This window comes from Falco peregrinus, chromosome 2 (genome assembly GCF_023634155.1).
Source record: "Falco peregrinus isolate bFalPer1 chromosome 2, bFalPer1.pri, whole genome shotgun sequence".
Taxonomy (NCBI): domain Eukaryota; kingdom Metazoa; phylum Chordata; class Aves; order Falconiformes; family Falconidae; genus Falco; species Falco peregrinus.
Genome location: NC_073722.1, coordinates 20,854,196 through 20,879,346, shown reverse-complemented (window position 1 = coordinate 20,879,346; position 25,151 = coordinate 20,854,196). Strand labels below are relative to the sequence as shown.

At 41.1% G+C, this 25,151-nt stretch overlaps 1 protein-coding gene across 1 annotated transcript; it reads left to right on the top strand.

Moving 5' to 3' along the window:
• Positions 1 to 3: 3 nt before the first annotated feature.
• METTL14 (methyltransferase 14, N6-adenosine-methyltransferase subunit) lies at positions 4 to 23,551 on the top strand. Its single transcript, XM_055797988.1, has 11 exons — positions 4 to 184; positions 497 to 585; positions 1,300 to 1,387; positions 7,150 to 7,230; positions 7,617 to 7,704; positions 10,214 to 10,304; positions 11,888 to 12,029; positions 14,312 to 14,404; positions 15,785 to 15,901; positions 18,593 to 18,803; positions 22,051 to 23,551. The coding sequence occupies exons 1-11, from the start codon at positions 119 to 121 to the stop codon at positions 22,362 to 22,364; spliced, it is 1,380 nt and encodes a 459-aa protein (XP_055653963.1). The 5' UTR covers positions 4 to 118; the 3' UTR covers positions 22,365 to 23,551.
• Positions 23,552 to 25,151: the final 1,600 nt, after the last annotated feature.

The following is a 25,151-nucleotide window of genomic DNA, read 5'->3' as shown; positions in this document are numbered from 1 at the left end:
GCCCGCAGCCCTCACGGCCGCCGCCGCGCCACGGCGCCGCGCCACTGGCGGAGCGGACGGAAGTGACGCGCGGGCGGGAGCGCGGCGAGGCGGTGTGGCGGCGGCCGGCTGCGCGGCGATGAACAGCCGCCTGCAGGAGATCCGGGAGCGGCAGAAGCTCCGGCGGCAGCTCTTGGCGCAGCAGGTAGCGGCCGGGGCCGGCCCCCTCCCGGGGCCCGCGGCGAGGGGGCCGCCGGCGCGGCGGTTCCGCAGGGGGCGGCGGGCCGGGCCTGTGCGGCGGCGCCCGGCGGGAACGTGAGGGAGGCGTCCTGCGGCGGGCCCCGGCGGGGAGCTCGGGCAGGCCCCGCAGCCCCGGGGAGCCGCTGGCGGGGGGAGGCCGGTCAGGGTTGACGAGCGGCCCTGGGGCGCGGCGGTGGGGTGGCTGCGGCTGGGGCGGCTGCGGCTGGGGCTGGCGATGGGCGGTAACCGCGGGCCGGTCGGCCGTGCCCCTGTCCAGCTAGGAGCAGAGAACGCGGACAGCATCGGCGCCGTGCTCAACAGCAAGGAGGAGCAGCGGGAGATCGCCGAGACGCGGGAAACGTGCCGGTCAGTACCGCTGGGCAGCTCCTGCTGGGAGTCGGGGCGGCGGCGGTACCAGCCTTGGGAATAGCAGGAGATCGCGCTCCAGAGAGCACTCGGGAATCTTGCCGTGTATTTTAAAAATGCACAATTTGGTGACAAAAATCGCTTTAATTACTTGGATCTGAACTTCAGATGAGGGGAGCGGGGTTCAGTCACTCGCTTCTAGTAGCAGTTTGGAAATCAAGGCTAACTTCTGCTTCCTGTGTTAAAAAGCTACTGTGGAGCAGGACTGAGGTGTGAGGTTAGGCTGTGCCATCCGCATTGGCCTAGAGCCTTTAGACACTTGCCAAGAGCAGTTACGGGGAAACTTTGTTAAAAAGTTCTTACAGAACAACAGACACGTCCAGGACACAGTAGCTGGTGCTTATTCTCAAATTTAATAGCAATTTTCTTGTGTGAGCGGACTTCGTTTTGTAGGGTACGACTGGTTAAAATAAGTTGTACCTTTTAGAACAGAGAAATCACACAGTGAGGTACCTTTTCAGAAGACCTGTCTTTGAGAAGTTGTGCTGGTCTCAAATATACTGAGAGAGGAACAACTTCTCATATACAAGGTTTCAAAATAATTTCAAACCTGTCACAGAAACGTGTAGTTGTCAGATTATGAGAGATTTTTGAAATGTTCTCTCCGGAGGGAGAAATTGTCTTACATGAGGAATTTTTTTTTGACACTTTTAGGGCCGCTTATGATACTTCTGCACCAAATGCAAAACGCAAATACCCAGATGAGGGAGAGGCTGATGAGGAAGAGATTGAAGAGTATAAGGTAAGGGGAAAAAAAAAAAGGCAACAGTTACTTTTGTTTGGTGTTCATGTGTCTCTGAGGGACTTATACAGTATGTGGGTGCATATAAATAAAAACATATATGTATCAATACTTTAAAATATATGTCCTTCAGTGGCATCTCCCTTGACGTCTTCTACTGCAGATACCTAGGAGAGGGAGCATAGACACTAAGTGCTTGCCTTCAAATGTCTCCTAGGTGCATTGAACTGTACATGGACCAGAACCCAATGTATGGAGGTTTAATTTAGTGCTGCTCCTGGGAGGAGGTGGGCTTAAGTGACAGCGCTTACAGGGAATGGCAGTGTGCTGTGACTGGCTGTCTTGGGTGGGCCGAAGTGGTAAAATGCATGTGTGCTTGGGTACACAAGAAAATAAAAACTCTTTACCAGAAATTCTTTGTGTCAGAAGAAAAGCTTGCATTTAGCAAGAGGCATGGGCCACTGGATGAGGTACAGGGAGGCTGAGGGTGTCTTCCGACCTGCCTGTTAAGCGCAAAGGAGTGCGGTTCTGGAGGAATGGAACAAATAAGGGATTCTAAGGGAATGGCAGAGGCTTGGTTTGTGCTATGCTTGAAGTGTCCAAAGTAGCCAGGAAAAGTTCAGTTCTAAAGAACAAAACAAAACGCCTCCATGGTCATGGAAGAATGAGTGGTTGTCAAACTCTCATGCCCTTCATTTTTCAAATGCTTATCCCAGAGCTATTTGACAGATTTCCTGTTTCATATCTAATGTGATCTTTTGGCTAATGTGAGTGGTAAGGAAAGGAGGTCAAAGACATGGTTGTGATACGGCTGTCTTTCTGATCTGCTTTGTGATCTTGTTGCAATATATGTCCTCCCTCTTCCTTTTCTCCTTGTCCTGATAACCTTGCTTCTGTGATTAAGTAGAATCAAGGTCAGTGATTTATGACATAATGCAATGTCTGCTATTCTCATGGATACCTAAAAATACTTATTTTTTAAATATGTGGCCTTGGTAGTGTGAACACACATTTGCGTTCAGGTTTATAAATCTTTCAGTAATAATGTCTATTTTATGTCTTACTGAAACAAAAAGTATGACAGGACACTTTTTGATTACTGAATTTTAAGGTATCTGTAAATGGACAGAACTTCTTTTTAACATGCTAAGTGTTAGTCTGTACAACTTGTTTAGCAAACCAGTTAAGGTGCCATCTCAAAGAAGGGATTTGCAGAGTACATGCACTATTTGTGAGCTGGGGTTTTTATGCTCACATTAGTGATGCTTCCTATCAGTTTATTTTACTCATTCACAAAGTACGTGGTTAAACAACTGGTTTTTTTTCTGTGAAATAGATGTGGATAAGTCACTTCAGTTGACAAAGCATATGAATCTTATCCATAACGCCTTCTCCATTAGCATGGAGAAGACTTACCCCAGGGTGGTCTGTAACCCCTTGCGAGTGGCCAGACTCTTCTTACATTGTTGAAATTGAAGAATATTGTAATGATACTGACTTGGACCGTCAGTTGAGCTGATGAATAGATTTGAGAAACTTGAAACCTGCAAGTAGAACATCTATAGTGGAGTCTTCCACCAGCTGTTTTCTGCAGACATTGCTAATTCTTCTCTATTGGCAAGGATGTAAGAACTTAGTAAAATCCCATTTGTATTTATGTTAACTTCTTTCTTAGTGCTTTGAGCCTGTTTAAATTTAGTCTTGTAATATGAACTAATACAAAAATCTAGATCTTTGTGGTATCAGGCCCTATTGGATTGTTTAATACTCCTTAGACAAAAGTAATAATAGACTTAGCTGTTAGTGTTGCAGACAAATAATGCAAGTTTGCCAGTTTTGGTAGAAAAATTACAGGTAAGTATTTCCAATGCAAAGTCACTCATATGTTTCTGAAACCCTGACGTGCAGTGTTGGGTTCTACGTGATGGTATCAGTTAAACCTTCTGAAGTGGTTTAAAATTTCTGTGTCCTGACTTCAGATTTGGTGGAAGTGAGTGTGTCCTCAAACCTCAACCGCTCTAGCTGGAGCGCAAGCATCTAGCTATAATTGTTGGTGAAGATGGTGTGGTGAAAGTTTATTAAATTGATTGCTGCTTATGGAAAAAAATTGTCTTTAATTAGAAATTGTTTAACTTGGACAGGGAGCTCAAGGACAACTTTAATGAGCAGGTGGGGTTTGTCCTGAGCCCCCTGAACAAGTGAGATGTGGGCAGGGCCATCCAGACAACAGATACTGCGTGCAGCTGTGTCACGGTGGTAACACCAGCACACTTGGGTGTCTGGCTGCATCCCTGGCATGTGTGAACCTTACAAACCATGAGACAGTGCACTCCTGCACTGGGCATAAACTTAAGAGTTTGCATACACGAGTGTAATGTTGTAATTGTAAAATTGAGTGTATGTGTAAACGGGTTGTTGTTTTTCATTGAGTGTAAAGGTGTGCAGGCTCCAGGACTGGGCCAGGAGCCTCACATATGGGTGGATGCACCACGTAGGAATTTCCCAGTTACCAAGAGACTCCTGATGCCAGCTGCAGCGGGGCTGCGCAGCCAGAGTGTGGGCCTGGGCAGGGGTATTGGGGGGGGTAATCAGTGATGTGCCCTTTTCTTAGCCTCTGATACACTTCGCAGGAATGATTTGGTGCTTCGCTCCCATTGCTCTTTTATCATACCTTGCATAATAACTAGCACTGTTCCCTTTTATCATACTGCATACTATTTTCCTATGTCATATTTTAATATAATAAACTGCATTTATTTTTATATTTGATTTGGAGTTCATTTTTGCTTGGTATCCAGTCAATCAGCAAAACAGATGGGTTACCATGAAGATACAACGGTCTTGTTACTGTGGTGCAGTGTGATGGCACAAGGTCTGCACGGGCAGGGGGTGTGGGTGTGGGGATGAAACCTTTAAACATACGTAGTTGAGTATTTTAGAGGATTTCTGTCAGCTTCTAGTGTTCCAAGTGGAAAGTGAAGTGAGCTGATGACACTTAAATGCCTTACACTGGTGCTTTGAGAGAAGGCTGAACAGTGACATTGACTTTTTCATTATATGGGAGAAGTGCGAGAGCAGTTTCTGAGATGGAAGACGAAGTATGTTAATCTTCTCAGCTGTTTAAGAACATCTGGTTCTTTTCATCTTAAAAAAAAATTCAGATCTTGTAATCTAAAAAAAAAAAAGCTATGTTTTTATTTATTGGTCTTGTGGTTTTCTTTTTGGTTTTTTTTTTTTTTTTTGTAGAATAAGTGTAACATTTATAGTGACAGTTCTTAGTAAGCATCAGGCTGATACGAAAATAAAAGGCAGCAAGGGTGCTTGTCAAGCTTCCTGCTGCCAGCTTGACTTTTCTTGGAGCCTGACTCTGCATTGCAAACAGTAGAGGTGGGAGGTATGGGGAGGAGACGCATTATTGGCAAAAATGAATAACAGGTATTTTAAGGTCAGAAAGTTGAGCAGTGGTTTTAAAGAACTTCTAGAGTAGTCTTGTTTTTGTGGACTGTAATGGTTGTACTAGGGCTAATTGAGCTCCTTGGTCTGTATTTGGAAGTGACAGATGATGGGACTAGACTATATGCTGCCATGGCCAGGCTTTTCGTAGCCTTCTGAGAGTTGTGATTATTGTTCCACCTCTCCCCATCCCCAGGTGAATTTACTCAATTGCTTGAACCTGTGTGTCTGGTATCAACAGTGTTTTGTGGCCAAGAGTTCTGGGGTTTTAACTTTGTAGGAAGTACAAAAACACATGTGGTTTGATTTTGCTGTCCGCCAGCCTAATTTGATACAGCCCTGGTTTACTTTGTTTCGGCAAGCAGTGGCCTGCGAGCTTGGGATGCTTCCATGCCGTTGTTCTGGAAACTGGGAAAATCTTACTTAGTTGAATCATGACAATTGCTTAATGTATCTCTAGTTATTTGAAAAAACTGTATGCTTGAATATTGTGGGTAGTTTTTGTTTCCCTAACTCAGCAACAACATGCCAGATTTGGAAAACAAGGATGATTAATGTACAGGAACCTAGGGTCTTGTGTTACTGTTAATTTCTTTCTGTCTCTGCTTTGTGTTCTTTTCCCTTTGGAAGTTGGTGGTGTGGGCTTTTTGTTTGTAGCCAACAGACACCCCTCACCCCCCCCCCCCCCCCCTTTTTTTTTTTTTTTTAATCACTATGAAGGCATAAGAAGAACTGGAATGATTCTGAAGTAGGTATCTAACAAGTGCACATCATCAGAAGGCTAAGATTTAGAGGAAGATGGAAGAGGGTAAACAGGTGTAAACTTACGACGGCGTAAGCAGTTTTCAGTAAAACTCAAGCTTTCAGCCTTTTTTTTTTTTCCCCCTGAGTAACAGTTGCTGCTGCTGCTTGTCTGCTGTTCATTCCTTTTCCTTGTAAACACTGTTGCTGTTCCTGTTACTAATCCTTCTCTTTTTGGTCTGGTTAAACAACAAAACCCCCCTCTATCTCTGTAAGTTACTCACCTGAATAATAGGGAAGGGGAATCTGTGACATGTTAATCACAGCAGGCCTTTCAGAAGTTGGTGCAAAGCTCCAGTTTCAAAAGAAGACTGAGCTTATTTCCAACAGCTAGAGGGATCCGAATGGGGAGAGCACTTATGTTTTCATACTGCATTCAGGCAGCTTATGTAGCATAGCGTAAATGCGGCAGTAATAATAGCCTCTTCTCTGTGTCTTTTGATTTAAGATACATGTTGGGGGGAGCAGTTTTGCTCTTTTCTGTGAGAAATCTGGTTCCCCATCTTTCCTTTTATCTCAGCGTGCTAAAAATGTGTTGGTGGTTTTTTATTATTATTTCAGCTTTGAAACTGCTTTTCTTCTCACATGAAGCACTATATTAACTGATTTAAGATTTCTGTTACAATCAGTAATGTATGAAAGAGCATATGCATTCTACTATCATACTAAGATATGGTAGATGATACTATTTAGTGGTTCTTCAGTCTTAATTAAATGTAATATATATACTGGGTTGTTTCAAGAACAATGGGAAAATAGTAAGTGACATGAAGAAGTGAGTCTCTGTTTCTGTTCTCTGAGTTCTGTGTTGGATGTTGAGTGTCAGTGTGATACATCCCTGAATCTTCAGAAATCTGATAAATGAACAGCTGGTGACACACTAACTGGGGCAAAAATGAACAGCTGGTGACGCACTAACTGGGGCAAAAATTGCCATAGAAGTCCCGTTTTCTAAAACTTTTGAGACTACAAAATAGGAATTTTAAAGTTAATTTTAAGGACAGTCCAAATGAAACACTGCCTTGTACCATGTGCTGTTTCTGCAAAATGTGGACTTTGACAGATTTTTATAGAGAAGAGAGTTTCACTTGCCAAGGTTGGAATGTAGAAGGTGACTGAGTGAAACGTTCAAAGGTTCTGCTACAGAACTTCAACAAAAGATACCATTTGCCTTAGTCCAAGGAGTGAAATTGTTGGGGGACAAAATTTTAAAGTTTATACTTTTTAAAACAGTGTTTACACTGTCAGGGTCTAGAAATGAAAGGTTTCTTATTTTATTCTTTCCCAGTAACACTGTTCTCATTAATGAGAGAGGCAGACCTTTTTGGGAATAAGTAATTCCACACCACCTGACAGCAACCCCCAAAACTGGAGCTGGAGCCATTCATGTCATACTGTTATAGGAGACTTCTGTTTGTAGACAGCCCGCTTCTTTCCGTAAGAAGCAGAATCATAATGAGAGAAACAGTGTGATCTTGCATACCTGTAACACCTGCTTTGTTTCCAAGGATGAAGTAGAGCTGCAGCAAGATGAAGAGAACCTGCCTTATGAAGAAGAGATTTACAAAGATTCTAGTACCTTCCTTAAGGTGAGCTGCTCTTGCAGTCAGAAATTTAGTCAAAGCTGGCATAATTGTGTTAAACTAGTTCTGCAATTGACGGTATTTGAAATACAGCTTTAAAGGATGAAGTGATTGACTGGAACTCACAAGTATGGAACTTCTCTGTGAAAGATAAGGCTGTAACTATTGTATACATTGATTGGACTAAAGCTCTGGGTCAACTTACAGTGAGCCATAGTAATGGCGGGTCATATTTGGAAGTAAAAAACAATGATGATCTTGACTTGCGTAACTTATAAGGGCATGTTGAAAAAAAAAAAATGTTACTTTCTCATTTATCAGACTACACATCTAGTGTGTGTATGTCCATTTACCTCTCTGTTGCTCTCACTGAACTCCCTTTTGTTCTCCAGGGTACTCAGAGTTTAAATCCACACAACGATTATTGCCAACACTTTGTGGATACGGGACACAGACCCCAGAACTTCATCAGAGATGTTGGTATGCCATAGTTCCTGTTTGAAGATAACTCATTTTATGTGATAGCACTTCTTTTTCTTCCCCTTTTCAATTCCTTACAGTTACTGGGAAATGCAGATACACACATACTTCATAGTTTTGTCTCTCTGTGTGCATTCATATCAATATATAAATTTATATAAAATACTTCATTTTTAGCCAGTTAGGAGGTGATTAATGCCCAGGCTGCTCTTATTCTTGGTTTTATTAGAAAGTAGTTAACCAGGAAGATTTTTCAAAACTAAGCTCTACTGATTCCAGTAGATAAGTCTAGCAAGCGGATCTTGAAACCTTTGGAAGTTTGAATAACTGAATTACTGCTTAGCTGTTTCCTGGACTGAATTGCCTCCAAGAATGCATTTAACATGTAAAGTATGGAAGAGACTTACATTTAACTCCATAAGCAATATGGATAATACTTACCAGCTGAAGTATGTAACTGCTGACAACTTATTAGAAGGTCCAACGTATTACTGACTTTAGAGAAATGTTATTTTTTAAGTTCATGTTCATCGAGCCATTGCTGAACTTGTTATTGAAACCTTATGTTACTAGGTCTGAGTTTAGTATTTCTAAAACTAACGTACCCTTTGGTCCTGTTTCCCAGAATGGGTCCCTGGTAGTTACTTGGCGTTTTAAAAACCCAGGACATCTCCCTCTGCAATTTTCTGCAACAGTTCTCTGAATTTTAACAAGGTTAAGATGGTCAGGGCAAGTATGTTGTGTTTAATGATGCCAGCCCAAAGAGGTTTTGTTGCTTATTGAGGCAGCTAGTTTTTTCCTCACTGTGTTTCATGGATGCTTCCGTGAAATCTATCTGGATGTTCAGTATGAAGAGCGGGCTGTTTTGTCTCAGTTACGTCTTTATCTGAGAAGCACCTGTGCTTCAGTTACATACTTAAAATAGTTATACTCTGTTCTTTGAAATGAGTACAAAGAAATAGCAGCCCATGTTACTCTGACTTCTCTGCTGCATAAAGAATTTGAAAGGGGCAGGTCAAATTGTTGTACGAGTGTTAATACGGAAAGGAACGTGGCGGCAGCAGTTAGTCTAGACCTTTTATTAGAGATGAGGTATGTCTAGTTGCATATTGGTTAGCGTATGGTTAGCGTACGTTTTCTACATGACAATCAGAACTCTGCTTAGGTGCTGCCTCATAATTGGGCGTGACTCTGCAAAAAGCTCTAGGGAAGTAGTGGTTCCAGAAGAGCCAGTTACAGCTTTTTTGATGTTGCTGTTGGAAGAGACCTAGGGTTTTGCTTTGGTTTGTTTGTTTAACGGCTGAAGTAATCTTGGTTGAAAATTCTTTTGTGTCTGTTTCTTAGCTGCTGATGACTGGCTTCTGCTTCTTCTGGTCAGGAGTATTTGACTTGCACTGGCTGGAAGCAACACAGCAGTGGAAATTGGAAGAACACAGTGGTGTTTTTAAGATGTTAGGTATTTAAGGAAAAGAATGAAGATAACTTTTGAGTGTTTTATGCACGTGTAGTAAGAGATAATAATATTAGATTCAAAGAACTGTGCTTTACTAGTGTGATGCTACGGTTGAGAGTTCAGAAGTTTGAATTAAAGTATAGAGAGAGATGAAGGGTTGGGTGGTTTGTGTGTTTGGCAGGGGTCCATTCTCCCCCACCCCCCCCCTGGATTAGTACTATTTAAAGTTGTAAATGTAAATGAACATGAGGCTTTGTAAATAAATCCTACTAAAGCTGAACTGATACTGCTTGGGAGGTGCAAGCGGTACCTTTCTGGTTTGTGCTGAGCCTACTGCTGACAATAACAACGAACATACTGCCTATGCTTTTATGAAGGGGGAGTGTATGTACTGAGAAGTTCGCTTGTTTTTTTTTTTCTTTTTTAAAAAAAGTTTGCCGCACAAAACCTAATTAGGGTTCTCTTGTTTGCATTCTGTACATACGAAGTGTTTTAAACCTCACATCTTAAAGCTAAGTCTAGGAACCCAGTAAATAAATATACATGTATTCAGACTTCCATGACTGACACCAGAGTGCCAAATCTCAATACGAGGGTTGCCTGAGGGAGCCAGCCACACCCCAGCTGCCACCTCAGAAATAATCTTCAAAGGTTAGATGAGAGTGTTCTGTAAATGAATGTTAATTTTATCTTCATATAAACTTACGGATGGAGGAGGATAACAAAGTAACTTTCATCATTCTGGCACTTTTAGTTTAAATGAAAGACTTTTTCCTTCTGATAAAAGGAGTTGTGAACTTCTGATCACTGTAGCGCTCCAGAGGAGATGAGAGCATAGACACTACATTTAGTAATGTCTGATTAGCTGGGTGAGGGCAGGAGGCTTTTGTAAAGTACTGAACAAAAAACTGCTTTGGAGGGTTTGGTTTGTTGTAACAAGAATTAAAATGAGGCTAAGTATTAACATTTGGACCTATTCAGAATACTGGACAATGCTTAACTGATACAGAATTACTCTCTTAAGTAGTTGTTAACTTCATGTTTTCTTCTTCTTAGGCTTAGCAGATAGGTTTGAAGAATATCCAAAACTTAGAGAGCTCATCAGATTGAAGGATGAGCTGATATCTAAATCTAACACTCCTCCCATGTAAGTGTTCTTGTGGAAAATGCCTTTCTTCTCCAGACCTGTTTGAAGTTAGCTGTCTGCTTTGCAAATCTCTATCTTTAGCACCTGCTCAGAATTTACATTTTCTGTTTCTGTTTGTATATACAAATTAATCAACTGAAACTTCAGAAGAATAAGATCCGTTTGGTTTTGTTAGTTTAATCTAGATGTTTAATATAGTGTATAAACTAGATTTTCTTTCCAGTGTGTGATTATATATAGTATCTAAAGCCTTGGTTTTTAAGGGAGAACTGTCAACTGATTGGGCTGCAGGCTTCAACTTGGTAACTAAAAGAACATCATATGGTCATGAATCTCATGAGATCATGTAGTTTACAGTAACAAGAAAAGCTTTTAAAAACGGGCTTGTTAGTATAACTTCAGTTGTTCTTGTAGCATCTTTTTTTTTTTTTTTTTTGTAAAATGTTCAGCTGTTATCTTATTGTCCATTAATCAGATATTACTTTGTAGTTTAAGACCAAAAATAGCTTAGGCTGGCTGGAAGTGACTTGTCCTACTTACTTTGTATTACTTTTGAGTTGTTGCTGAACGTTAGACACAGTGACAGCATGCAGCATTTTACTCCCAGGAATTTGAACCTCTGAATGTGAACTTAATGCTTTTAAGATGCTCTAGTCCTAATCTGTACCAAGTAAAATAGCAAGATTCCATGACAGTCACATGAACAACTCTGAAATAGTTGTCTGAACAACTGAGATGCAAACTGCAAAACTCAACTTGCTATTTTGAAGTTAGATGCATTTTGCCATTCTTAGCCTTAAAGCATGAAAGAGGAAAAAATAGTAATTAAATGCTGCCTTCTGATAACACAATGCACTTACGGCATAATAATCTTTTCTGGACGCTTTCTTGGGAAGGGGGAGCTGGTGGTCTGCTAATCAGATTTTTTAAAGTTAAGGGTGTTGAGGGGAGGGCAGCGTAATTTTTTTGATAGTGATACAGCAGTGATTGGTGTGGGACTGGAGGCCAATTGTAAGAGTGCATTTCAGTGTGTATTTAATAAAATTAACGTGTGTGGGAATTGTGCTTTTGTTACAAGGGATAACGAAATATATTTCTACTATATGAAAAGTAACCCCATCTCCAGTATTCAGTATTTTCTGAACATAACATATATTAAATGGCAATTCTAAAATTATGCCACTTTCTCAAAGTGAAGCAAAATAGAAGTCTGTTAGCCAGGCAGCGAATATTTTGCTTCTTAAATGTTGATGTTTTCTCCTATATAGTCCATGGATGTACAGAAAAATCAGTGATTCTGTACTAGGTATTGTTGTATGGTCTGTGTGGACATCTGTTTCCTGCTTGCTAAATTAGAATCCTCAAAAGTGTTTACTGAGAAAGAGTACTTTAACAAAAATCTAATGCAACAGCATCCGGCCTAGTAAGAATGCATTATGCATCTCCTCTGAATTCAGTGCGTGTGTGCTATGTTAGCTACACAGGAGACCCGAATCTTAACTGGCTACGCAGAAGTGCTGTGTGGAGTATAATTTTCACTGTTACAACTTGCCCAAGCAATATATTGTCTTTTGTTTAAACAGGTACTTACAAGCAGACTTGGAAGCTTTTGATATTAGGGAACTGAAGTCCAAATTTGATGTGATTCTCCTGGAACCACCACTGGAAGAATACTACCGAGAGACTGGCATTACTGCCAATGAAAAATGTTGGACTTGGGATGATGTAAGTGGTTTTCTTGCTGTGAAAAGGATTTCATACATGTATTTAAGCAAATAGTTTGAGGATTTATTTTGGTATCAAAACATTTTAGAGATGTGTTTTAAGGAAAAATGGGATCTGTTTTTGGTTGTCAGTTTGGTTTTTTTAAGAGAAGTCTAGATTCTTACAAAAACAAAGTTTTATATTGCATGCATGCCTACACTATTTGTGTTAAAAAGACTTTTTTTTTTGGAGGAATTCGATGAATTACATTCACCTTTTTGTTCTCCCTGAGCGTAGTTGAAAACTTAAGTCTAATCATAGTTGGTTTTCTCCCTACCCTCAGATTCCTGATATTTCTGTCCTGTTTGGGTTTTGCTGCTGAAATTCAGATAGCCATAGTAAATATTCCCTTGCTTCTTGAAATTCTCAAAGAGATGTTTAAAGTGTGCTTTTTCAGATGCTGGTCTTCTAGTCAAAAGGGTAGGTGAATACGCTTCATTGACACACGTTCTTTCACCAAAGTATTGGTTTGGTAGAAAATTTTAAGAGTCAAACCAATTGTAATCCTGAGAAGCCTAACAAAATAGATAAGCCTTACTTGTGGAATTCTTTTCTTGTATTTTTGTACTCCCTTGCTGTTATTCAATACAAAGGTATTAAAATTTAGAGAATTGAGTTAGAGAAAGGATTTTTAAGTTCTTTCTGTAGCATGTAGGTACTTGTAAAGAAGGAAACACTCAAGATGTATTGATAAGTAACTCCATTTGGCATCTTTTTCAATAAAGTTAGCTCTGGAAAAGCAAGGTGAGGGCTGGAGGCTGTGAAGTGCTGCATGTCATTGAGCATGACAATTTGATGGTACAAAGCCTGTCTTAAAGATAGAACTGGAGAATTCCTCCAGTTGGGCAATGAATAAAAAAACTTTATAATTAAACTGGCTCTGCGGTGTAGCTACACTTTATTCATTTAAATCAAACAACAACAAACCCATAAAAAACCACAAAGTGAAAAAAATCCCCACCCAAGCAACCCACCACAACAAAACACGTGTCTGTAGTAGAGAGGAATAGCTGATTTTAAAAATGTTCGCATAACCATATCAGGCATTCTTAGGTTCAGGCGTATGGGTGGGAATATAGAGCTAATAAATACCTGTCATTTAGAGACCCCCTTTGAAAGGCATGCAGGACTTGTGGCTGCATTGGCAGCAGATTTGTCATCCCATGAGTGAATCAGTAGATTGAAGCAGTTGTTACTGAGATTATCTTGGCTGTGTTCTGTTAGATGCAGTTTGTCCTTAGGCTGAAGCATGCACATGCAGGGCTTCAGAATCAGTTAAACTGAAGGATCTTGAGAAGAAAATTCAATCCACCTTTGAGAAATGAAGTTGAAAACAAAGGTATTGGTGCCTGTGATAAGAGACTAGGTAACTACAGGTTAAGGAAGCTTCTGTGTTAACCAGTCTGTTACATCAGGCAAAAATGGTGCCTGGCAGCATTGCCCAGTGGGGAAAAACAGTCCATCCTGACAGGAAAACTGCGAGTGTTGGAGGCAGGAGTCATCCTCTTAGTTGGGAGTTACAGTAATTCTCTTAGAATGGCTTCTCATGCATTATTTTTCTTCACAGTGGCACTGAATGAAGCTTGATTTGATGTGTTAGCGAGTTACAGATGAATCTTTTCAACTTGTAATGAGTAACAGATGCTTTGCATCTGAAGTTACTGCATCCTGAATGTTACTCATTTGTCATTGTTGAGCCACTGTCCTGATAAATTCTTGCTGCTTTTTTCCTGAAAGTGAAAGGGGAGAAAAAGTCTTTCCTGTACAGTAACAGGAATTAAGCTGTTCTTTTTTATGATGTGTCTTCATGTAAGTAACTCTTGGGGCTGAAAAGAAACAGAGCATTATTGCGCTGTTACTAGATTTTTTTGCTATACCAGTGGAATGATAAAATGAAGCAGAGGTTTGGAGGCAGGGAGGAGAGAAATCATGTGGGTTGCATTAATCTTTTAAGTCTAGAATTGTCTATGCAGATAAAATTTCTGTTAAAGAGAGTAATTAAGGCAGTCATCAGCTATGTTGAAAACATGCACTTGGGTACTGATAAGGTAACCCTTACAACATACTGTCTGGAAAACGCTTTTAAGAGGATGGCCATAAATGGTATACAGGCTAACATCTTTAATGAAAGGGCTTCCTGATGGTTTCTGTGACAATGCTTCAACACCTAGTAATTATTCTTCCCAACATAATTGGTGATTTATATTTAATTCAGAAACTTGTTTTTTTATTATTATTATTAGATCATGAAATTGGAAATTGAAGAAATTGCAGCCCCAAGGTCATTTGTGTTTCTATGGTGTGGTTCAGGCGAGGGTCTGGATCTTGGCCGAGTGGTAAGATGATGTTTTAATTCAATTTATCAGGGACAGGCTTAAGAGTTTATTTTTATCGTTGACTTTTTCTGCATAGAATTCTCAACTGTAGCTGCTGAGACATGTTTTGTTACTATGGTAGAGGATATATAATTTTAAGTGGATTAAATGAACTTAATTTACTGCTTGGATTAACTGTTTAGATACAGTTGCTGTGCCTGTGTGAGGAGGCATAGCTCTGCATGGTCTAGAGAGCCGTACTGCTGGCTGGTTGATGCAAGCAGGTTGCTGTGTTGAGTGCATGTGCAACATTATTTTTTTTTAACAGAAGACATAATAGTTTTCTGCCAGAAATATTCATGCTAGTAGAAAGGTGCTACTGTTTCATAAAGTGAGATAAAATTGGTTTTGTAGCACTGCTTATTTTCAGAAAACACCTGGAGTTTAAGTAGGTTTACTCTTGGTGAACTCCACAAAGCTTTACTTCCCTATAAGGTCCTGGAGTTTTAGAGTAATCTTTCCGTATGCCAGAGTAGCACCGCTTGTGTTGGGGGTGGTGGAATAAGAATTCCCACCTGGCTTTTGCTGTGCTGACACATTTTTTGATTAGTTTGAGCAGTGCTTTCTGTTAAAACAATACGGCATGTGTTAAAGGACGACGTGTAGTTACTAATCTGTTTGCATTAGCTGCTTTTCATTCTGAGGCTGGTTAAAGTGGCTGTTTCAGATTGATTTTGGTCACAGACACACTCAAGTAGCTGGGCAGCTCTTGAACACAGCAACAGCGAAATGAGCTTGAGTCCTTGATGCCCAGTTCCCTCCCTTTTCAAGATGACACTTAGAGGAGTTAAGTATTAAAAAGTCATGAAAGCGAGTAGGTTTTTTGTTGGTGGGGTTTTGTTACAAATACAGGAAACCCAACAAAATGGTAGCAAAGGCTTTTGGCTATTTATCTTCCCATTTATAGAATTTTACATCGATGTGAAAAACTACCAGAGCGCAGGTGTATTAGTGGAGACAGGGCCAAGGCAGCTGATCACGACATTGCTCAGACTAATTTTGATTAGGTTAAGTGTCACTAGCTAAAAATGCACACATAGTTCCTTAGGGGATCTGTGCAGTGGTTAGATATTTAAAAAATAAAATAGAAGGAGTGTGTGTGTCATACGTAGCTAAGTCAATATGCCCATAAGCCTCTTTCTTTTTCTTTTTTTTAATTTTGTGTGTGGGTAGCTTGACAAAACATAGTACAGTCATGCCAGTAAACTGTTTCATTCATTTATAACAAATTTCTCTTCTAGCTATGCTTTAAGAAAAATCAAGTACCTGTATGAGTGTTCAGTTGAGGTTACTGAAGTTTTTGGTGTAGCGTGAACTGTTTTATCTGTTTATAATATTTAGTGTCTGCGCAAATGGGGTTACAGAAGATGTGAGGACATTTGTTGGATTAAAACGAATAAGAACAATCCTGGAAAGACCAAGACTCTAGACCCCAAGGCTGTTTTCCAAAGAACCAAGGTAAAGGTTTGGCTCAATTTGTCCTCTGTTGCCATTCTGTCTCTTGATGCTTAATGTAACACTTGGTGCTCCGCGGCAGCTGGGGACCTGCTTTTGGGAGAGCAGACATGAAGACTTCAGAGTTCTGTTCTGCAAAGCACACTATATGGAAATAAATATATTCCTAGGCTGAACGCTGAACTTCTGTCCCCTTCTTGACTTTAGTCAGTGTGAGGTATAGAAGTTTCATTTGCATTTAGCACTGCTTGGTAAATTCTGTTACAGATCTCTGATCTCTGTAATCCTCTTTTGAGCCTTGTTGAAATGCAGGCAGCTGAGGAGGGTTCATTGATTGATGGAACAAGAGTGAAATCCTGAGAGGGAAGATGGAAACTGAATAGAAAATTTTATTGTACGTTGCAATGTTTTTGACTTCTGGGATGTTTTGGTTATGGGTGAATGATTAAGTAGGCAGCTAGTCTTACTACTTAGTTAATCACTTTTGTGTGAAATGTGAGCTCCTTTCCAGATTAGAGGAGAAAACTTGCTGGTGGAGGAGGCCGTTTTGGATGGAACTAACTTAGCAGCAGAATTTGACTAAATCTAACGTCAAAAGAATTCTTTAAAACCGTAGATTATAAATAGGTGTGGTCATAAAAAATAGCTCTGGAAGGCTGGCTGATGGTTCTGAACGCACACGTGCAGGTGTGTGCCCAGAGCTTGACCAAGACAGAGGACTGAGGGACCATTGTTCAGCCAGCATCTCCTGACATCCTGAAAACAATAGGAACGCACAAGTGACTGAATCGGTCAGCTTGGTTTAAATTAAATGATGTGTTTTGGAGGATATTTATTGAAGAAGGTGCAGAGCAAAAAAAAAGTATTCTGATATAAGAGACTTAAATGTACATTAATCAAAAACTTAGAAAAATGTAGACAGGGTTCATGAAGAATTGTTTTGGGTATATATGTGGGTGAAACCGTGGCAGTTTTACTGCAAACAGACCATTGGCTGACAGTTAATAATTTGAAGTGTCACTAACCTCAGGTCTTCTTCCGCATCGATTAATTGTTCCTTAGTATTAAACATCCTCAACCCCGTCTCGGTTTTGCTATTTTTAGGAGTATAAACTTCCCTTTAAGGTTTCTGGAATCTTTCTTTGACTTGCATTTGCATTAATCTGAAGTTTGTTTGAAAGTGTTCCATGAGTTACAAGCATTTATAAGTATAAATACCGCATGTTGATTGCATATAGTATTGCAAATATGTGCAGCTTACTTACGAGGGAGAGGTTAAAAGTAACACAGGAGGATTTGGGGGGGACTTTGTCTAACGGAGGAGAATAATGTCTATCATTAGAGAATTTCTCTGTTTATTGAGCAAGGGTTGGGCTGAGGTCACTATAATAAACATTGAAAATTGAGCTAGCTTATTCTGACTAAATAAATAGTCTGTTGTGCAAGATGTATTTACCAGTGATTACACCAGCAAATGCTATCTTACTATGTTTAGTTTAGGCATCTCTTTAGAGGGACGCTTTATGCTGTGCCACCTGTTGTAGTGTCTAAGGTAGTAACGAATGGCATTCCATGTGTTACGGGAACAAAATGTTTTGGATTATTCCTCTGAATACTAGATTTAGGAGGCTTTGCTTGATGGGCAATTTGCTTAGCAGTATCCTTTAGTTAAACTTAAGGTATGGAAAGCCTGTTGCTTGGGTGCAGCTGACTAGCTGCACAGATTTGATAGGTCGCCTGTTCTGCCTTTTGTATTTATTTGCTCGCTCTTAAAACCCTTGCCAAAAATCTGGAAGTGATCCTACATACTCTTGTCTGCAGTTTCTTTTAGACCTGTCTGGTGGTGCTGAACGAGTCAGTGTTTTATGATACTGGGGGAAATAGCTCATCTGAGCTTTATACTCCCAGAAACAGAACTCTGAAATGAGTATGTAGAACCTTCTTTTCATCCCGTACCAATTACGGTGATTCCTCATTCATAGATTCTAAATCCTAGTCACTTAAATTTATCCACGGTGTTTCAGAGGAAAGGAAGGCAATGCATGCTTACGGTTAAAAGAACATTTTGAATGAATGCTGATGGAGTTGACTGAGAGTGCGTTGACAGTTTGATAGTGATTTTACTTTTTTGAATGCAGTGATATCTTCTAGAAAGGAATCTTGAGGGTGAAGGTTACTTTTGTAACAGAGGTACAACTTGAAAGAGTACATTTTATTTTCACTGACTGGCTGTTTTATGACTGAGAACTCTGAAAAGTATTTGTATGAATAAAGTTAGGATCAGAATGATGCTGCAAGCATTAATCATAATGAGGAGCTAGTCCATCACTCATGCCGTACCTTGTACTTGTTCCTTGTGGTGATTTCTCAGCCTTTCCAACTTGGAGCTCTAACTTTGCTGTAACTGAGGAAGTCCAAATATCTCAGCTTCCATTTGAGTTTTACCACTCTGTAGTGTAGTTTATCAAGCCAGACAGTTGAAACTACTTTCTGCTTTGTTTTCAAAAGGCACTTTGGGTAGTTCCAGCTTGTTCCTTTCTTCTAGTTCATGCTTTAGACTTTTCTCTGTATAAGATTAGAATCTACTCTGCCTGGAATTTCCTTTTCTCTCCATTGTGCTCAAACCATGGACACCTGTGCTGTAGCAGTATGTGTGGCATGTGACAGGTACTCTTCTGTGTTGTGTGTGTGCAGGAACACTGCCTCATGGGCATTAAAGGAACGGTGCGTCGCAGTACAGATGGTGACTTCATCCATGCTAATGTTGATATTGACCTCATCATCACAGAAGAGCCTGAAATTGGCAACATAGAAAAACCTGTAGAGATTTTTCACATCATTGAGCATTTCTGCCTTGGCCGCCGCCGCCTTCACCTTTTTGGAAGGGACAGTACGATTCGACCAGGTACCTGTTAAGTTTCTTTCTATCAAACACTTAAATTTTAATTTACTTCATTAACCCTCTTCCATCATCTGAGACCACTTGATGGGTTCTGACAGAAGCTGCCAGTAGTGGTTAATCCTAATGCATGATTCTTCTGCCAGGACTTGCACCAGCTGAGTAACTGCATTTCTGCCTATAACCCCATGTCCCCCACCACGGGATTCTGATACCACAGAAAGCCAGGTGAGCTTTCTTGGTGACTGCTCCATTGTGGAATTCTAGTCAGGAGTAAGAAAATCTACTGGACGGAGAAATTTCCCAGGTTTCCCACCCTCCTGTTCAGATAACTAACCAGCCTAATGTTCAGCAATAGAGGGATTGTGGCATCACTTGACAGTTCTCCCAGCGCTGTGACAGTAGCAAAGTGACTTCTGCTCTGGGTAATGTTCTGTCTCTCGTGATTAAATAGCAGAAAGTTTTGCTAGAGCTAAAGATCTCACATGCGTATTTTCTCCGCCAGAATCTCAGACTTACGGTGAATCCTGAGCCTGTGTTGCAGGAGCATCGTATAGAAGTGATATCACAGTTAGGTTATAATTCCTAATATTATTATTATTATTATGTTTGGGAGCAAGACCAAGTCACAAATCTAGTTTAATGTTGCTTACTGTTAAGTTTTGGTTTATAAATAGTCATTTTTAGAAGTAAATACTTGCTCAAACAATAAGACCTTTACGCTTTTGTGTTGTCCATGTTCTAATTGAAGATAAATGCTGAAATTATTCTGTTTTCTGCTGGAATACTGAAATGTAGAATTTCTGTCCTTTTAGGTTAATCTTCTGAATTATTCCTTTCTAGTAAACTTTTATTTTTGCACTTAATATTGAAGTAAACTCTACACTAGCTCTAAAAATTGAAATGTCTCACGTGCAAGACAGTGTAGCAGAATTCTCTGTCTTGCAAAATCTGTATCGGTGTCTTAAAGAAGTTTCTGTGTGTGTCATAGGTCAGACAGCAGATCTCAGGGAGGTGCTTTTTTGTTTTACGTGAGGATCTGTCAGTCATAGAACTGTTGTTTGGAAAGTCTATGACAACTATCAATTCTGTCATTTTTTTCAGAAAATAATTTTTGGTTAACCAGTGTTTTCACCTGTTTGTGTGTTTAATTCATCAGCAGGTATAACAAAGTTCAGCTGAAATTACTTTTTTCCCCCATGTGCCACGTGGTTATGCTTTTCAGGAGCATGATTTCTGTCTCTAAACTGATTTTAAATCCCCGCGAGCTTAGTGCTGGTCCTGTTGCCAGTATCTGAAGGTGCAGTGTCTTACAGTGGATGCTGCAGCTGGCATGATAAAAAAAATGGGTAGAAATACATGAATCAGATGGAAGGTAGCTGCATTTTATTTGTTTTGATGGTCAGGCCTTGCAATTTATCATGCATAAGTGATGAAGGACTTTCACTGCAGGAAAATGGAGACTAGAAGAATAGAATCTGTTTTGACACCTTTTTTAGACTTTTGTGTCTGCTGTCAGTGATGTTCCTGCACGAAAGCCTAGTGTGAAATACAGCTCAGCAGTCCTCTTTCTTTCAACTACCAAGGAGTGCTGGAGCTGACAGACTCTATACCTCATGTTATGGGTAGTGCAGTCGTACTCTGGGGGCTGATGGATACTGTCAGTCTCTGAGTGGTTGCTGGTAACAGAGGCCCTTTTCAGAAACAGGTGGCAGGGATGTGGGGGCAGGTGCTATGGCTGCGATTGCTTTAGGTTCCTTCAGCAAGTTTGTGTAACGCTGCTTTCCCCTACGTACAGGTGAATAGTTTGGATGACAGAGAAACAGACACATGGCCTGGGCTGCTGCACGTGAATGCCAGTACTGAATGCTATAAAAAAAACGTGCTTACTCTTTTTACTGCAGTTGGAGTAGGATGTATAACAGTGTGCAAGCTGCAAGTAACAGGTTACCTAAATAAATCTCAAGGTGCTGTTTCTCTCTTGCTCATACAACTATGGAGCAGTGATAACTGGCCGTTCTTATTCTTTGACTGGCCTTTGGCTTGAATGTCAATGCTGATGTCAGTCAGAGTTCTGTGGGCTGTTCTGGTGTCTGTGTGTGGAGGGGGCTGTTCTGTAGAAAGAGACGTTCGGGTATTATTTCAGTGCCGCTGCGGGTGAATGCTCATGCGTTAATGTCCCACAGGGTCAGCTTAGTCTGATTCAGCTTTTGTATTTTTTAAATGTGGTGGTCACCCTGGAATTGCATTACATACTTCAAATCCTGTACTCATCACAGATCCTCACAGTGCGCTGTGAAGTATGAAGTCCTAAACCACGCCACCCCACCCCCCCTTTTTTTTTTTTTTTTTTTAATGTGCAGGAAGCAAGGTAAATGTTACATAAATTCCCAAGGTAAAGAGAGCAATGATATTGGTTGGTTTTTTTTTTTAAATTCTTCTTTTCCTTATAAGCATGTTTTTGAGTCACTAAGCTACGTTTTTCTTCATTAATATATGATACAACTGAAAATTGAATTCCCACCGATACTGTTAAGTGGTCCGAGTCCCACTTTATGTCCGAAAACTACTTTAGCTCATAATATGAAAAGGAATGTGCTTGTTTTAAATGTCTGCCTGCCTTGATTCACTTGGTGTAGCTGAGGAGCCCCCTGAATGTTTGCGCATAGACAGGTTAATTTAACTCTTTAGGCTCTATTTTCATATCATGTGGGCTTCAGTGGAATCGTTATTTTATTGTGTTTCCAGGTCTGTGCTTCCAGCATGCTGTGCTCCTACGTGCGTTGTCACAGCTGCTTTCTGGAGACAAAATTATCTAACCCAAGTTTAAATGCCTTTTAAAAAGGGGAGAAGGAGGCGGAGGATGGTCTTTTTAAACTAGATGAATTTACTGATCAGGTTTAGTCTGGTCTCAGAGGGGCTTGAAAACATTGTGGTGGTGTAAGAACAAGTAGGAAGGAGGGAGAAGGGGACTTACAAAACCACAGTGTGAATGTTCCCATAGCCATGTGTAAAGAAAAAAAATAATAATGAAAAAAAAGAAGCCCTTCTCCAAAGAAACGCCAAACTAAAATCTCAACTTTTCAACAACTCTGGTGTTTCCAGAGGTGACCTTTTCATTCCATTCAGTACAGGGGACACGTGGACAAGTGTCTCTTATCACTAGAGCGCTCATTTACTAGGAAACAGACAGTAATGGCCTTGGAGCGTGGAGTTTGTTCTTGCTTTTGTTGACTCTGCTTTTGTTCCCCAGGTTGGCTGACCGTAGGCCCCACGCTCACAAACAGCAATTTCAATGCAGAAACGTACTCTTCATACTTCACAGCTCCGAATTCGCACCTGACCGGCTGCACCGAAGAGATCGAGAGACTTCGGCCCAAGTCCCCCCCACCCAAGTCCAAGTCTGACCGTGGAGGTGGTGCTCCACGGGGAGGAGGAAGAGGAGGCACTTCAGCGGGCCGAGGAGAAAGGGGCAGAGAGCGGAACAGAACTAACTTTCGGGGTGAGAGGGGTGGCTTCAGAGGGGGGCGTGGAGGTACCCATAGAGGAGGCTTCCCCACCCGCTGATGCCTGGTCGGTAATTGCTCCTTCCCCCAGGCCTATGCCTCACCTCTCATACTTTTTCTTAGTCTTGTTTTTGCTAAAGTGATTTATTCTGGGGACTCAGGCTAGAGGACTGTTAATGGTGTGTTCGGTGCGAGCGGTGGCAGATAGGCTGCCCTCAGTGAGCGGCTGCACTCGCCTCACCTGCCCCTGATGGTGCTGAGCTCGGCCTCCGGACAGCTACTGGTTGGCAAATAGGGCACGCCGTTTCTTCCAAGCACCGATAGGACTGAAGATCCTTGCTCTTCCCTTCAGAAACTTGAAAGATGTGGGCTTTTTGAAACTCATTTCCTTCCGAACATGGATTCCTCTTCCTTCTTTAGAGGGTCAGGTCCGAACTGGCTCGGATTAATATGATGGAAAGGGCAGGAATCGCAGTGCCCAACTGCATGGCCGTAGCAGACTTACTCTCTTATTCATGGAAGAAAAAGTCTGTGTCTTTATTGACACCTGTTTTAACTTCTCTGAAACCAAGGAGCAAACAATAAATAGAATTCTATTTTTTCTTATTTGGTTTAAATTTCCCAAATTATTCCTGGGAATAGGGAACACATTTATTTTTCATTTGTGGTGTTTGTTCTCATGTCTGGAGGGGGGAGAGTGGTAATGCTGTGCAGTCATGTGTTGTGTTTCACGGAAAGGAAGAAGCTGTGTACGGTCCGGAACTTCTGTGTAGGTCTGGATTGCTCCTTGAGGAGAGCTTTTCACCCAGAATCTGTTCATAATAGCCTTGTTCTTTGGTAGGGAAACCCGGTTTTATTGGCAAGTAGTAGACCTTGTTGGAGGTCGTATGGGAACCGTGAGGTGATGTGAGTGCTTCCTGAAAGGGTCACCTGGGCAGCGAGGGTGTGGTGATCAAACGGAGGGCTCTGCTTTGCCTGTGGGCCGCTGGTGGCCAGCTCCAGAGTACAGCGTGGAAAGCAAGCAGCTCGCTTCGGTATGTGCAGTGTTTGTGTTTAGCAGAACCACAACTCTGAACTTCTCGGTCCGTACGTGGTAGACTGAGCGAACCTGGCTGTTGACATCTCAGGCTTAGGTGTGGATTTTTGAAAACTGGCTTTTAAGTATCACAGTGTTTCTCTGTTGAAGCCTAGCTTTTAAATAACTGTCCTGTAAAGTGGTGGATTATTAAACTTGTTTATCAAAGCTAATGTTGAAATACTTTTCTTAATATTTTGTGGGTTTGTTCTCCTTGCCTTTTTGGAATTGCTAAGTTTTACCACGGTTTCCTCCCTGCTGTTGTAAAAGATCATGAAATCTTGGCACAGACTTTTGTAGGGGTGGTCAGCTCCACGGCCTCAGCAGTGTGCTTGGTATGGGCCTGCTGAAGTGCAAACAGCTCATCTGTGGTTGACTGTGGGTGACCGTTTGTTTCTTGTTACACATGCACACCTGAAGAGCAGCTGGATTTGGGGGCGGGGTAGTGCTGATGCAGCGGCCTGCCCGAGACTGCATGGAACAGCAGCTGGCAGAAGTGCCACAGGAAGAAAACTTCCTCATGCTTTTGCCGTAATCAAGTTTTTACTTGAGAAGTAAATGCTGGAGGTGCTTAACCTTAGGAAGGTTGCTTTTGTGCTGCTGGATATCTCTTGAATCTCTCTCTTTTTTTTTTTTTTTCTCCCTTCTGTTAGTAGATGATGTTGATTCCCATTTCCAGCCTTTAATTACATGTCCATAGCTCAGTTCAGTGCACAGGCTGCTCTAACGTAGATCAGGCTTACACTGAAGAGGAGACTCAAAAATAACTGGTTGAGATGTGCATCTGTATCCGTTTGCAAAAGTTGGGGTGCTGCTCAAGATGTCAGTGACTTGGGAAATTAATTGCACGTGGTCTTGTAAAAAGAATTCCACTAAATAAATCCCGCTTGATCGTGCAGAGTTAAGATTCTTCATTTTTTTGCCCTCCAAGCTGAAACAGCTAAAGTGTAGCGTAAGGAAAAAAGGATACTGCACCAGAGGGTGCTGGATTGGATCTACCTGGCTGGGCCAACTTCTCCAGGGAACTGTAATGTACACGTTGTTAACAAGCAACTGACTGTACTTTTTTAACTGAGGTTAACAGACAAGGAGATAGAGCTTTCCACACAGCCCCTGTGATGAGATACCGGCCGGCCATAATCTGAAGGTGGTGGTTCACCAGTGGTAGGTTGCCTGTCAAGGTAAGACAGGAGTGCCTGGGTGCGTGTACCCAAAGGCTGTGTGTCACATACTCGGGGCTGTGGAGGTGATACTTGGAAAATCCCGTAGTATTTTTGTATTAGTTATACAGTAAAAACATGAGGACATTTTTTAAACATTGTTGATTTGGACCATAGCTAAAGTGGCGTCTAGAGATGAAAAGCTTTTAATTTCATTACCAGTTTGTCAGTTAATTTCTCAGTTGCAATGCTTTAATAGGAAGCTAAAGCTCATGATCAGTGAACTGATGAATACTTTTATTTACCACAATGAAGACTGACTTGGAGATAAAAAAAGTAAGTTTCTTCTTCTCCAATTTTATGAAAGGCATGAAGCCACCAGTCTTGACGGGATGTCTAGCTCTTGTCTCACTGTTCTGGGAGAGGCTTTTAGTGCTTTGAATATCTTAGACCCTGTATGAATTAAGTGAAGGATTTGATAATGGCACTGACAAGGTACTGGAGTTATCTCGCTCCATGGAGTGGGAACTGGTCTGAAAATTAAAAGACGAGTTGTGATTTGACAATGGGAATTAAATGGCATTAAGTGATGAATTTTAGATACTCAAATATT

Coding starts and splice junctions, on each gene's coding strand:
- METTL14 (XM_055797988.1), top strand. CDS start 119: ATGAACAGCCGCCTGCAGGAGATCCGGGAGCGGCAGAAGCTCCGGCGG. Junction 7,705..10,213: donor GAACTTCATCAGAGATGTTG/GTATGCCATAGT, acceptor TCTTCTTCTTAG/GCTTAGCAGATAGGTTTGAA. Junction 12,030..14,311: donor AATGTTGGACTTGGGATGAT/GTAAGTGGTTTT, acceptor TATTATTATTAG/ATCATGAAATTGGAAATTGA.